Source organism: Amborella trichopoda, chromosome 11 (genome assembly GCF_054954075.1).
Source record: "Amborella trichopoda isolate Santa Cruz 75 chromosome 11, AtrichopodaSantaCruz75HAP2 v2.0, whole genome shotgun sequence".
Lineage (NCBI taxonomy): Eukaryota > Viridiplantae > Streptophyta > Magnoliopsida > Amborellales > Amborellaceae > Amborella > Amborella trichopoda.
The window spans coordinates 45,596,158-45,610,025 of record NC_142346.1 but is presented as its reverse complement, the minus strand read 5'-3'; the positions used below and the strand labels follow the sequence as shown (position 1 = coordinate 45,610,025).

At 34.0% G+C, this 13,868-nt stretch overlaps 1 protein-coding gene and 1 long non-coding RNA gene across 10 annotated transcripts; both read right to left on the bottom strand.

Moving 5' to 3' along the window:
• Positions 1-262: 262 nt before the first annotated feature.
• On the bottom strand, positions 263-865 carry LOC148779950 (uncharacterized). 2 transcript variants are annotated; one of them, XR_016043676.1, is made up of 2 exons: positions 764-865; positions 263-569 (listed from the first exon to the last, which is right to left on the bottom strand). It is a non-coding gene; the product is annotated as an uncharacterized LOC148779950 (long non-coding RNA). The 2 variants fall into 2 exon arrangements; XR_016043675.1 differs by having other exon boundaries at positions 263-467.
• Positions 866-1,079: 214 nt separating this feature from the next.
• Positions 1,080-13,454, bottom strand: LOC18448449 (uncharacterized). 8 transcript variants are annotated; one of them, XM_088850975.1, is made up of 11 exons: positions 13,240-13,454; positions 12,775-12,914; positions 11,672-11,816; positions 11,158-11,285; positions 10,526-10,597; positions 9,604-9,730; positions 7,939-8,063; positions 7,487-7,528; positions 6,932-7,144; positions 6,099-6,158; positions 1,080-1,480 (listed from the first exon to the last, which is right to left on the bottom strand). In XM_088850975.1, the coding sequence occupies exons 2-10, from the start codon at positions 12,874-12,876 to the stop codon at positions 6,132-6,134; spliced, it is 981 nt and encodes a 326-aa protein (XP_088707101.1). In that variant the 5' UTR covers positions 12,877-12,914; positions 13,240-13,454; the 3' UTR covers positions 1,080-1,480; positions 6,099-6,131. The 8 variants fall into 8 exon arrangements, with proteins under 8 accessions (XP_088707101.1, XP_011628610.1, XP_088707104.1 ...); XM_011630308.3 differs by having other exon boundaries at positions 1,080-1,275; XM_088850978.1 differs by having other exon boundaries at positions 12,775-12,888.
• Positions 13,455-13,868: the final 414 nt, after the last annotated feature.

Below are 13,868 nucleotides of genomic sequence, written 5' to 3'. Positions count from 1 at the left end.
TCATTGATCATATCGAGATACATGAATATGGCAAAAAAAAAAAATTTAATTTGAGTCCTATAAATAGTACATCTTGTACCATATTATCTTAGATCATTCATTTTCAAGATTTTCATATATTTATAGATCTACTTAATTTTAATTCTTTTTGGAGTTTACAATTTTATAATTAAATATTAAAATAGATTTTCAGATAATCCTAAGACTTTTTTATACCAAAATTGCATGTTATGATAAAATTTGGAGGTGCACCATAATTGAATTGTTTAAAGTTGCAATCTTATAAAAATAACATCCTTTAAATAATATATGTACAGATTTAAATATTTTTATTTTTTATTTTTGAGTCCAATTGGATCTGGATCCAAGGTCCGATAACTTCGGGTCTAGGTCTCATAATCCAGGCCGTTGCTAGTTCCCTTCCATAGAGAGGGACACGGAGAGCGTGCGTGAAGGCAAATTTTGATCTGCCAAGATCCAGAAGCAAATGGGTTAACCACCAATCCAACCAAACATTGGTGTTCCAAGACCATCCAAACATTCTTGTCTGTGAACCTTTGGGCTAAACACTTCGAAGGAGAAAACTTGAGTGAGAACCCCACAATGAGAAATTCTTGAATCACAAATGAAGAGGAAACAATCTATTGACAGGATCAAGGTACTTTTGAGCCATCAAATTTCTATGAGAATAAAGCGACACCAACAAATTTATAGCCACAGTTGACGATTGAGGAAAGGAAGCACACCTTGTGCTCATACTCACAAGTAAGGGAGATCATATACTAGCTGGCCTATTTTACGCTGTTTTTCATTCTATTTTTCTTCTCCGCTGTAATTTGCAGTCAACCAATGTTTCTCTTATCGCCTGAACATGGAAAAGAATAATTCAATAAAATACTTGTAAAAAAACCTGGAGTAGGTAATGAAACTTGAGCCAAAGACCTTATACACGGTCCTTCGGATCATGGTCATACCCATTTGGTTTTAAGCTCAAAATCTTCAGCTCATCCAACCAACAAGACGGGGAAAATATGGAACAAATCAAACTGAACCCACAAAAGAAGGGAGGAAAGAAAAAATAGAGAGAACAAGAGACATTTTCATTCCACTCAGCATAATAGAAAATAAAAATACACATAAATATCCCCCACAATCTATATAATAGACAAAAGAATAGATATGGAAAAGCCTTTCGAACGTCTTCATTTAGTTCACAATCTCGATTCCAGTTAATGGATCCCCAGCGTGAAACTGAAGAGCACATTCTGCGACAATCTGCAATAGCATCAAATAGAAGGAAGAAAACTTAGGAATCATGATCTGACAGCCGATTTAGTGACATGAGGAACCAGTTCTTTGTTAATTCTAGGGTTTGATATCACAATCAGTCTGATTATAAGAAGCCGCAAGAGGTATTCTTTTGAGAAGGCTTACAAAACCAAGAATTGGCTATTGTAGAGACTAGTTGCCAGTAAGTGGACTGCACAAACATAAAAAGCAGTGAAAGAAACAATCTTCGCAAACAAAGAGAAGGAAAATTGAATCTAAGGCATGGAAGTAGAAAGGCATAAAACTGCAATAAGAAAAAGATAATATAACAAAGGATTTTTAGAAATGGGCTTGCTTTCTGTTTGAGAAGTATTCAATTCCATAAATTTATCCTCATACCCTGAAAGAACAATCTCAAAACTATTTTACTTTGTCATTGCATAATAGCGCATTTCAATAATTGGATTATGACCATATACATATGTATACTAGTACTAAATACAAGTGAGTCACAGACATGAGGTTCTGGGGTGAAAAACTAGGTTACCAAATTGCCATTCCAGTTTAGGACTTCCTTTCAAACTCCACACATCCAAAATTTCATTCCAGAGATAAAATCATCCAAATCTCAACCTATGCATCGATGAAATAAATACAAACGGAAAACTTTCCATCAATGTTTTCAGAATCGTCTCAGCCCAGGAGCTTGCCACAGGCCAAAGGCGTGTTACTCGTGGACTTGGCCGAGTAATATATACCATGGAAAAAATGTAAAAAATATTAAAAAAGGTAAAAATTTGTTAAAATAGTTAAAAATACCAAAAATTAAATGAATTAATAGATAAAATTAAAAAACTATAGAAAATTAAAAAATATATGTAAAATATAGACTACTGAAAAACTGATTTATACCATGAACATTTCAAAAAAAAAAAAAAAAAAGGGAAAAAATGGATTATGTGATAAGAAAAGTTTCCATATCATTTTAAAAACCATCAAATCCATCTAAGAATATCTTTCTACATATTTTGTTTTTTACATTTTTTTACAATTTTGTTTTTGGTGAGTGGAGAGTTGCCCGACCCAACTCGCCTCTCCCACAGGGCAAGGCCGAGTAACTCGGCCGAATAGCTCTTCACTACCTTCCATACCAATTGGCCAATATTGCATATGTCAACCCATAGGCCAAACACCAAGTTAGGGGGATTTGTTTAACCCCAAAGCTCTCAAATCATATTCATTCATCTCTAAGATCATCTAGAAAAATAAATAAATAAATAAATGGAGCTCAAAAGATGCTCAAAACAAATTCCTGCTCTAACTACAGCTCTGAATTATGCATTTGTTGGGAACTTACCGTCTAGAGTTTTAAGAGCTCAAAATCGTCTCTTTAATTGCTAAGTGTATAAAAAAAGATTTAAAAATTTTCAGCTACTTAAAATTCTAAGGACACGGAGCCTATGGCCAAATGTGTACAGTACTGAGCCATGAATCCATAGAAAATTTATCCAAATATAAAAATCAAAATAATATATATATATATATATATATATATATATATATATATATATATAAAATTAAAAGGAAAATATAATGTCTATTATACTATAAACGTATATTATATTACATTATATTATATATATAATCTTATATTATATTATATTAAATAATATGACAAATATAATAATAAATCATGAACTAATCTACTGACAAAAAAAATGGCAACGTGCTTCCGCGCTCTCAAGTAAAAATCGAATTAAGGTAACTTTTAGGAATCTCAATTTTATGGATGTCAAATGAATCTAGAATTTATATTTTATTTTAAAAAATATCTTGCTAATTTCATGTTTTCCTGAAAAGAGACTCTATTTCACAAAATTTATTTTGATAGATAAATTTTTATATAGAAAATTAAATTTTTGGAAATCTAAAATATAATTAGAATAATTTTAAAAATCAAGCAATATTACTAATCAATATGAGAATTAAACATAAACTATAGTATCTCCTAAATGGGTACTATTTGACGAGGACAAGTCTCCATTTGACCCATAGGATCACGCATTACTATTTTTCTCTCTCAAAGTCTGCTTGCCTTTTTAGGTGGAATAGTTCAAATCACTAACAAATAATTTTGGAAACTACAATTTTGGTATCCACCTAAAATTCACCAAATTAGCATTTCCTACAAAATTAAATGGTTAAATCTAATTGTTTAGAAACTCATAATCTATTTTCTCCAAGAAATATTGATTTGGTTATTTCTAGGTGGATTCCAAAATTTGTTAAGATACGGATATCTCGGGTTCATATTGATATACATCATTATGGATGTATATGTATATATAAGGTTAGGTATCTAAAAGATAGAGACCAAGTTACTTGGTTATCAAGTTATCATACCATAATTATCTCCTCTACTTGTGTAATTGTCCTCTATATATAGAGGAACTTATTGATGTAAAAAATTTATCCAAAATAGTGAAGATGTAGCAGGTTGGGGCTTTGGATCCGTGGATGTAAGGCTTCGGCCTGAACCACGTAAATATGTTGTGTTCTGTTCTATCTCCATTCTACCTCCATTCAATGTCTATGCATGTATGCTCCCATGAATTCTAACATGGTATTAGAGCAAGGAAGATTCGATCTCTATTGCTGCTCACTTATCGTCCTTTTGTGTTGTTACTCTCAAAAGATAGCTCTCTCCCAGTACCCGACCCACAGTTTCTCTCCCCCAAATATCCATGTTTCTCATGATTCTCTCCCGAGAGACGGCTCTCCCTCTCCTACCCGTGCTTTACACAATTTCTCTCTCTACAGGGGAACCCTCACTACTTGCCAGAGCTTGACAATACAACTTCTTAGTGATCGAAGCTTCTTTTTTGGTGATAAAGGAAGGAAGGAAGGAAGGCAACAATGGTAGATAACAGTTGGGATGTGGAGAAGACGACATCTACATCTATGACTATTTCATCAAAATAAACTTTCATGCTCAGCCAAACGGAAAGTGCCCACTGATCCTATTGCAATCGATGCTCCATATATCTTTAGTGCCTTGAACCCTATGAACCACGAATGCGTCGTTGGGCCCTCTGCCAAGATGTTTGATGAGAGGATGAGAAACCATTACCTTCCTGATCTTGCGTCCAGTTTGCATCTTGTTGATGCTGGCTTGCTACACATTCCCAATACTGCTAGTATGATGGTCCACGTGGTTGGCCTCCACAAAGAAGAAGAGATTTTGAAGAAAAATATTGGATACATTAGGGTCCCTCGAAGACATGAAAAGGCACCATACTTTGATTTGTTCCGCCTGCTTTGTGTCAAAGCATCTTGCGTTTGAGGGGGAGAGTTAAGATATGGATATCTCGTATATCTCGGGTTAATATTGATATCATTATGGATGTATATGTATATATCTCTCGATAAGATTAGATATCTAGAAGATAGAGACCAAGTTACTTAGTTATAAAGCTATCATACCATAATTATCTCCTCTACTTGTGTGATTGTCCTCTATATATAGAGGAACTTATTGATGTAAAACATTTATCCAAAATAGTGAAGATGTAGCCGGTTGGGGCTTTGGATCCGTGGACGTAAGGCTTCGGCCTGAACCACGTAAATATGTTGTATTATGTTCTATCTCCATTCAATGCCTATGCATGTATGCTTCCACGAATTCTAACAAAATTTAGATCCAAAAGTTCTTTCAAAAAATACCCTTTGGTTATTTAAAGTGCATCTATAAACTTCAGACCCAGAAGATATTCCTCAGTAGATAAAATATCTTGGGGGTAAGTGCACGATATAATTTGTACCCTTTTTTGCCCTCAGTCTAATATCATATTATATACTAAATTATATACTATGCTCCCATAGGTGCACAGTGTCCATTTTCTCCCTCAAGTGAAAAAGCCACTTCGGAAGATTTTTTCAGATCTAAAATTGTGGCAACATACAACAATCAGCAAATGATTATTTCATACATGATTTTATGTTCTTTAGTACTCAGATCTGACCACCCAAAAATTTGAACTGTATCTATTCCATCTACACTTTCTCTAACACTTATTTAATTGATCTTAACTTATTTTAAAAAATGACTATTTCTTACTTAAATCATTAAAATGGTTAATATTCAATATTGATAATCAGGATTAAGTTTTGGAAGTCACTCTCAACATTAAAATGATTAATAATGTATAATGATAAATGGTATTGAGTTTTGGTAGTCACCTTTACATAGAGTGCAGTTGCTTGCTTTGACTGTCACAAACTAGTGAGAATAGCATCTCATCACCATGTAATCAAATAGTCTCTTGATAGTTCATAAGAAATATCTTATTTCTCTCTAAAAGTAATAGAGAGAAATAGGTAATGGGATTGAGTTTTGGTACTTTGATCAAATATATCAAAAGTTTATTTTAGGAGGTTGATCCTTTATTGTTCAATATATTACTGATCATTAGACAATTACAAAACATGTATATTAGAGATACTTCCTCTCTAAATGTAAAACTTAAAAAGTTCCCTCTGAGAGAGAGAGAGTAATTAGAGGCTTAAATTTTACTTCTATTTTGACATATGGAGAAAAAAAAATCAAATATACTGTATATATGCAAGAAAAAATTATTATTGAATAGAGACCACACAATTTTTTGAAAAATTGTGATTTAGTGTCACCAAAGTTATACAGTGTCATAAACCAATCTGCTTATTCGCTTTTTTATATCAAATCTCCATTACTATGTTTCATTCTTTAATTGCCATATCTCGAACATTTTTTACATGGAGATTAACAAATAAATGCATATTCATTTACTTACCATAATAAATTCTTACACAGGCCACAAATTCTTTCAGACCCATGTGGAGCATGTGCCCCTCTGTGATAGAGGAAAAACAAAGCAGTAGAGATCAGGAAAACAAGCAGCAAGGAATGGAGGATTCAAGAAAGACAAAGCCCAGCCCAATGATGTGTAACGACTCAAAAATATAAGGTTGAAGCATAAGACAACGCATCAATTAGAGGAATATTGATAACAATTACAATAATGAGAGTCAACCATATGGGATGAATGTCATTCAAAACAGTTCAAAAATATAAACAAACAACTGCTAGAAATGAAATAAAGAACGTACAAGGATGTATGCAATAGGCAAAAAATTGTTTTAAAAACAGATCAGTGGGTTGAACCAGTCACCGAATGGTCCAAGTCGGCTAGGAACTGCCCAAGCCAGCTCGCCTATCTCTTTTTTTTCCATAAGAAAATTCAAAGAAAAGGGGAAAACTTGTGAGAAACAGGACAAAACTAGGGGTTTATGGACTGGGACCAGTGGCCCATAGGTTCCAAGCCAGGCTCATTTGCTGGTTCTTAAGACACTGGGTGTAAGGTTAAATATACCATACTATGACAGATTTGCAAAACCATAGCAATCAGGCCCACAATGCACAATGAAGCAATGGACAGTGATAGATAGAGTGCAGAACCTGAAATTGAATCCATGCCTTCGTCCCGGAGTCCCACTCTCTATCACCATCCAATATTTCATTGGACGATGATGACCCAACTGATTATGGCTTTTCATACTCCATTAGATTATATGATACTTCCCAAGGCATTCATTTTCATATAATCGAAATATAAGAAGCCTTTACCTTGCCCATTGTCCCGTAGGAACATTCTGTTACCCCGGCAACGTGAGGTGTGATGAGAACATTTGGAAACTTCAAAATTGGATCCTCGGGATCAAATGGCTCAGTCCATGCAACATCGAATGCCATGCCTCCAAGATGGCCAGATTCTAGGTGATATTTGACGGATTCATAGTCCAAGACACCTCCTCGAGCCACATTTACCAGTAGTGCCCCCTAAAAACCAAATATCAATTGTTAATCTTAGACTGGCAAAGAAATGTGCTTCGCATGTGTGCTACAGATCTTACTTTCTCCCCGCAATCTATCACCCCACCCCCCTCTCTTTCCCCCCTTGACCCCTTTTTCTCTTTCTTCACCCTGAAGAGATTCTTACGTTCACTTAAATTTACCACCTTTTCTCTCAGTCTACCCATTTCCATCAATGTCATTGAAATCATTACTCCAAATGTCTTCACCAACTCACTGATGCCTTGCAACATGTAGCCCAAACACCAGTGGCTTAATATGCCATGCCTAGATAGATATTCAGAAACTTTCCACAAAAAGAACACTAACCTTTCTCATAGAGGAGAGGAACTTGTGGTTCACAATTCCAGCCTGCAAATAAGGTATCCCAGAGGCTACATCAAAATACATAGAAACAAGCACAAAGCTAAAATACTTAGTCAAAGTAGAAATGATTCTAAGGGTAGCATTTAATGCTCCAATGAACTATGATATGATCATCGTCCATTGCATTCATAACAGTCCAGTTAATTGGAGGTACACCGATAGAGAGAGGATGGGAGACCTAACAGAAGAGGACATGAGCACTTCTCCAAGACCATCGATAGTTTCATTGGATGGTGATGACCCCATAGGGCTATGGTTTAACATAGTTCACTGGAATGTGGAATAATTTCCCTTGATTTTATAACATTTGAGTGGAATTAAATGTACAAGGAGATGAGAAAGTGACAAAGTGATTGATCAAAGCACAAAAAAAAGAGACGAGATGAGAGAGAGACCGTATCCTTGTTCAAACCTATGCAGGCAATAACAATATCTGCTTCTCGAGCAAAATCATATATGCTCCCCATGTCACCTTTCTTATCAACAAGAGCATCGTTGAACTTTTCATTCGCCTCCAGACCTGCAAATATATTACCTCAACCTATTGATTCATGAAGAGAATATAGCTGATGGACATTATCCCCATGGGAAATTATACTATAATCTGATGACTATGTAAAACCAGTGTTTTAAAAAACGCCAAGTCGAACCGGACTCGCCCGGTTCGACTCGGAAATCGTGAAAAGGGGACCGGATCGCCTAAAAAATTGGAAATCGTCCGGTTCTAGAGAGAACAGGACGATTCTGTACAGTGAATCGCCGATTCACTGTACGGAATCGGCGAGTCCGAACAGTGAATCGGCGAGTCCGTATGGAATTTTTTTTTTTTTTTTTTTGTAATCCATGATAGATTTTTTTGTAATACTTGATCAATTTTTTTGTAATCCATGATCAAATTGTTTTTGTTTTTTTGTAATCCATGATCGAATTTTTTGGTTTTTTGTAACCAATAATAGAATTTTTTGTAATCCATGATCGAAATGTTTGTTTTCTTTTCTTGTAATCCATGATCGATTTTTTTGTTTTTTTGTTTTTTTTTTGTAACCCATGATAGAATTTTTTGTAATCCATGATCGAATGTTTTGTAATACATGATCGAAATGTTTGTTTTTTCTTTGTAATCCATGATCGAAATGTTTGTTTTTTTTTTTGTAATCCATGATTGAATTTTTTGTTTTTTGCTTTTTTTGTAACCCATGATAGAGTTTTTTGTAATCCATGATTGAATTTTTTGTAATCCATGATCGAACTGTTTTTTTCTTTTTTTGTAATCCACGATTGAATTTTTTGTTTTTTTTTGTTTGTTTTTTTTTGTAATCCATGATCGAATTTTATGTAATCCATGATCGAATTTTATGTAATCCATGATCGAATTTTATGTAATCCATGATTGAATTTTTTGAAAATTTGTGATTTTTTTTTTTTAATCCATGATCGATTTTTTTTTTGTAATCCATGATAGAATTTTTTGAAAATTTGTGATTTTTTTTTTAATCCATGATCTATTTTTTTGAAAATTTGTTATTTTTTTTTTTTAATCCATATTATTCAAAGAGAAAATGAGAGAGATGATGATTCTGAGGCCACCCTATCCCAGCCATATTATTCATATATCAATATTCGCATATTCATTCAAAAACATGAAAATTCTTAATGGAGTACCCTCATTTTTTATTGAATTCCTAAAAAACAATATTTATAATGAATTTTAATAATTTTTTCGAATTTTTTTTAAGCTTTATTCTGACCGATTCACCCGATTCCCGATCCGGATCGCCGATTCGCCGATCCGGATCGGTTTTTTGGAAGCCCGATCCGGGTCACCGATCCGTTTTTTAAACCATTGTGTAAAACCATAGTCAATTGTGATCATCGCCATTCAATGAAATGATGGACACTGGAATAGAGAAAGCGGGACCCACCATGAGATCTTGCACATTTGTAGTGGATCCCACATGATCATTGTGCATCACATCGTTGGAGAGTGATGAACCAAATAGCATATGAGTGTATCATAGTCAATTGGATTATAATACACCATCACTATCACTATCTCATACCTTCATGGGTCCTAGAATCTTGAGATACTGAGCTCCAACTCCTTTTGGTAGCAAGAATTTTTACACCAAAAGGCTTCAAACGAGCAGCAAGATGAACTCCAATGTTCCCATATCCAAGAATAAAGACCTGCATCCAAAAAATTCGCTAGTTTGCAATTTATAGCTTTACTATGATTATTTTAAGCAAAAGGAAAATAAAAACAAAAATCAAGACTTTTATGATTTTTCAATCAGGAATTTTAAAGATATGAAATACCAAGTGTCTCAGATCTTTAGCAAACTCATGATGAGCAATAATTAAAATGAATTCCAAATTTTGATCCCTTATTCTTAAACCCATTACTAAACTTTAGGAATTTTCATGTATGCATCGATCCGATCTTGCATTTTCCTCCTTTGCCACGATCTACTCCCTATCTTTCTCTAATTTTAACTTCTTCCATTTCTTATCCTTATCAACTTACCTTGCATATTACGAATAGATTATGCCTAAGGCGATAATGCATGCACCTCAAACTCAATTCACACAACCATGATGGGACAAACTTCTCAGGGTTGCGGCCAATTTTGGTGATAGAATTCTATAATTTGAGATTGAAGCAGATTTATAGGGCATACCAACACCTATCCCAAGTTGATGTACTTCTTTGTTATTAATGATGCGCATTTATTACTGATCTTGGAGAAATATTGCAATTAAAATCAATTGCTCTTCACAGCATCTTATTCAACTAAATAACATTGAATTAAGTGAAATAGACTATCCCCCTGAACTTGGTCCACTACATGAATCCATCCAATGCTCTGAAACAACTTTTAACTTGAAACCCCAACTTGTGTTTAATGTCAAGAATAGACAAAAAAGACAATAAGTGGGGCAGAGTTAGTTACACATGTATCAGTGTAACATGAGCAAACATACCGCTTTTCCAAAAAGAGTTTCTCCAAGAGGCCAACCCAACTTTCTTTCTTGTACAGCAATGTCCATTAACTTCTGTTGAAATAAATAAAAACTTATTGGTTACAGCAGAAAATTACAAATCATAATGGGAGAATGAACAACCCACTGAACAAAATCAATCATCCACAAAATCAAAAGCATCATGTGAGAAACTAAGTTTCCAACATCAAATACCTATCGCTTACAGTTAGATGTGTGTGTGCATGCTAGAGTACATGCTAGAGTAGCTATAGTATATAAACATGACTTCTTTTATGAGCATTGAATACAGATAACTTTTTAGATAAATATGTATGTGCATTTGCATTCAAGGATTCAGAGAGAGAGAGGCAGAGAGAGAGAGACAGAGAGAGAGAGAGAGTAAGGTATCAAGCACTATGGAATAAAATGCCTTATTGGTTTTGTTTTGACAATATAACAGTGCAAGTAGAAGGTCACACTGAGTTTCATGAGAAATGAAACCAAAGGGACCAGTTGAAGTCAGATAAACGCAGACATTTACTCAATCACCTTCCAAACTTATCTTGTTAATCAAGTTATTGTACTCCATAGCTAAAACATTCAGCCATTCGTAAAATTTTGTGTGTGCTTACTTGCTTACGCAGAAGCCCTAATACCAAATATATAGCATGCTCTGCACATGAGTATGAATTTCCTGTCATATGGCCTGGAATCCTTCCTACTCTAATTCCAGCCCTGGTAGCAGCATCAATGTCCACACCTGCACTAGAGAAGACGAAAAAACTTTACTACACTGAAACTAATAGCACAGAATGAACTATGAAACAACTTTTAAAAACAAAACCAGTAACATTTATTTCAAAATACTTCATCTAAAAATATAAACTAATATTTATTGAAAATATTATCTTTTGTTTACCTACTAACAAAAGTGGGTTCAGTTGTAAGAAGTGTAGAAATCCCAAAAAACTCATGAATGAGAAAGACATATAAAATTATTTGGCCCCACAAGATTTCTCTTTTTCAAGAAGTCGCAATTTTAATGCCAAGAACTATATATGAGCATGAACTTCCAACCCAATACAAATTCTTTTCTTGGTATGTACATCATGACCTAAATGGTGAGACTCATAATATAAGCATAACCTTCAAGTCCAACGCCATATTGTAGGATAAGCTTCATCTGTTTGGCACGAGAAATAACTTCAGAATCTAGGCGCTGCATTCTGGGTATGCAAATATGGTAATCCCCAATAACATTAGGCACATCATCAGTCTCTACTTCATCAACCTGTGAGAATCGACATAAAATATCTTGCAGTTCAATAACCATCACAAACCTATAGTTAAACTTTAGAAGATATTAATTATAGCAAGTGGTTGAATCTCCAATCAAACTACTAATAGCCATTGACCATTATCCAAGAAAATTCATAATAGACACATGACAAACAATTTCTATATTACATTTCTGCTTAGTAAATGGACCAACAAAGTTCCACATACTGAGAGATCAATAACATTTCCACCTCTTTCCATACAGAATGTAAAGTCCCATAAGCCAAATAAACTCGAAAACTTTCTCCTCACTAAATTATTTCATAAATAGATGTGCACACAATTTTCTTCTTAGACACCAACTAGAATATGCAAACTTGCAAGGGGAAAATTATTTCCACCCCAAAAGAGAGAGGGGAAATGTATTTTTTCACTAATATATGTGTACTAAACCATAACCAAATTTAAAGCATATGTGACTTATCAATCAAACAAAAATAATATCAAAATACTCGCAAGCTAAACCTTAAAGGAATTTAAGATAATAAACAAAACCTAATTTCCAACCAATACTTCAATGCATTCAATTCTCAGTCCATCTAATAGGTTCCAACCTCTTCACTACTCTGCTCAAATAAAAGAAGATTAAATACACATACAATCCATTAAAGCAACACATCCACATTAATAGCCAAGGACAATTTCTTACACCTACAGATAGTATTCACTCAAGCATATGCATTATGAAAATATTGTTCGAGGTCTAGTTCTAAACAACCATGAAAAGTTGAAACTACGCAAGAAAAAAAAAAAAAGAGAAAAATAAATAAAATAATCTAAAAGACTGTAAATCAATTACCCCTCCTTCAATTAATCAGTAAACATAACCTCCCGATCAATGAAAATACCCATTTCTTATTTTCAAAAAAAAATAAAAAATAGAAGATGATGAAACCATAGAGATAGGATACCTGAATAAATGGGTATTTCTGCAAATTTTCCCTCGTGAATTGTACACCAGAAGGGAAAACATAACCACAAAAGAGAATCTTAGTGATGGCATTCCCCTCCATTTTTCCCACCACCTTCACAGCAAAGCAGATCCTCAAATCTATAAAGTATAAACATACATAACATCTCAGTTTCTCTATCCTAAGACCATGATACTTTCCCTCTCTAAAAGATTTGGTAGCTCTGAATAAGAAGCAGAGAAAGCCTACCCACACACACAAATGGACGTTCTCAGTTACCCAATAAAAGATACAATTTTACCATTTTCTAAATGGTGGGGGAATTAAAAGGATCCATATAGGTGACTCCCTCACTCTAAAACTCTCTTCTCTCAATCCAAAACTCTCCCTCTCCCTCTCTCTCTCTGACAAAAATTCATGGGTAACTCTCTCAATTCAAAAAAACAATCTCTCTCTCTCTCTTACCTCTGATTGTTGACTCTGTGCAGAAGTCGGGGAGGATAGGTAATGGCAAATAATCGAGGGGTTTTTAAGAGCACGAAAGACCTTTTAGCTCCGTACTGTTCATTGCGGTAATTACGTTGGAGTTGAACACGATGATTCGCTTTTGAATATTCCGCGAATCGATTCGCTAAAATTTTAGTAAGAATCTTAGAACAAGTGGAAGTGAACTTTTGAGCAATCTTTTTCTTTTTGGGAAAGCTTTCAATGTTCCCTACTCTTATCCAACCGTCCATTTTTTAAATGGAGGGTTAAGATTATTCCAATCACAAGGTCAAGTATTTTATTTTTAATTTTCTTTTTTATAAACTGTATTCGACGTCCATCCTTATATCAAACTCGCACTAAAGAAAGATATAAAATAAAATATTTTTAATAAAATAAAATGGCCAAAATATTTTTGAAAGTTTCAAAGGGTATTTTGGTCATTATTCTTTAACAAAAAATTATTGTTAATATTTTTTATAGGTGGATCCCAATGAGAAGATGGCACGTACCAAATTTCATATTCAAAAAAATTGTATCAAAAAAACTAAAAAAAAAATATTTTAAGACGTCAGATCTAAGATCAAATGGTGACTAGCTCTCTTGAA

Bases quoted from the DNA above. Each gene is read 5' to 3' on its own strand.
- LOC18448449 (XM_020676103.2), bottom strand. From the start codon at position 12,876: ATGGAGGGGAATGCCATCACTAAGATTCTCTTTTGTGGTTATGTTTTC. The intron at 9,731-10,525 runs GTATGTTTGCTC...TTTTGGATGCAG, and splicing joins AAACTCTTTTTGGAAAAGCG to GTCTTTATTCTTGGATATGG. The intron at 1,481-6,931 runs GTAAAGGCTTCT...ATGTTTGTGCAG, and splicing joins CCTACGGGACAATGGGCAAG to TCCACTTACTGGCAACTAGT.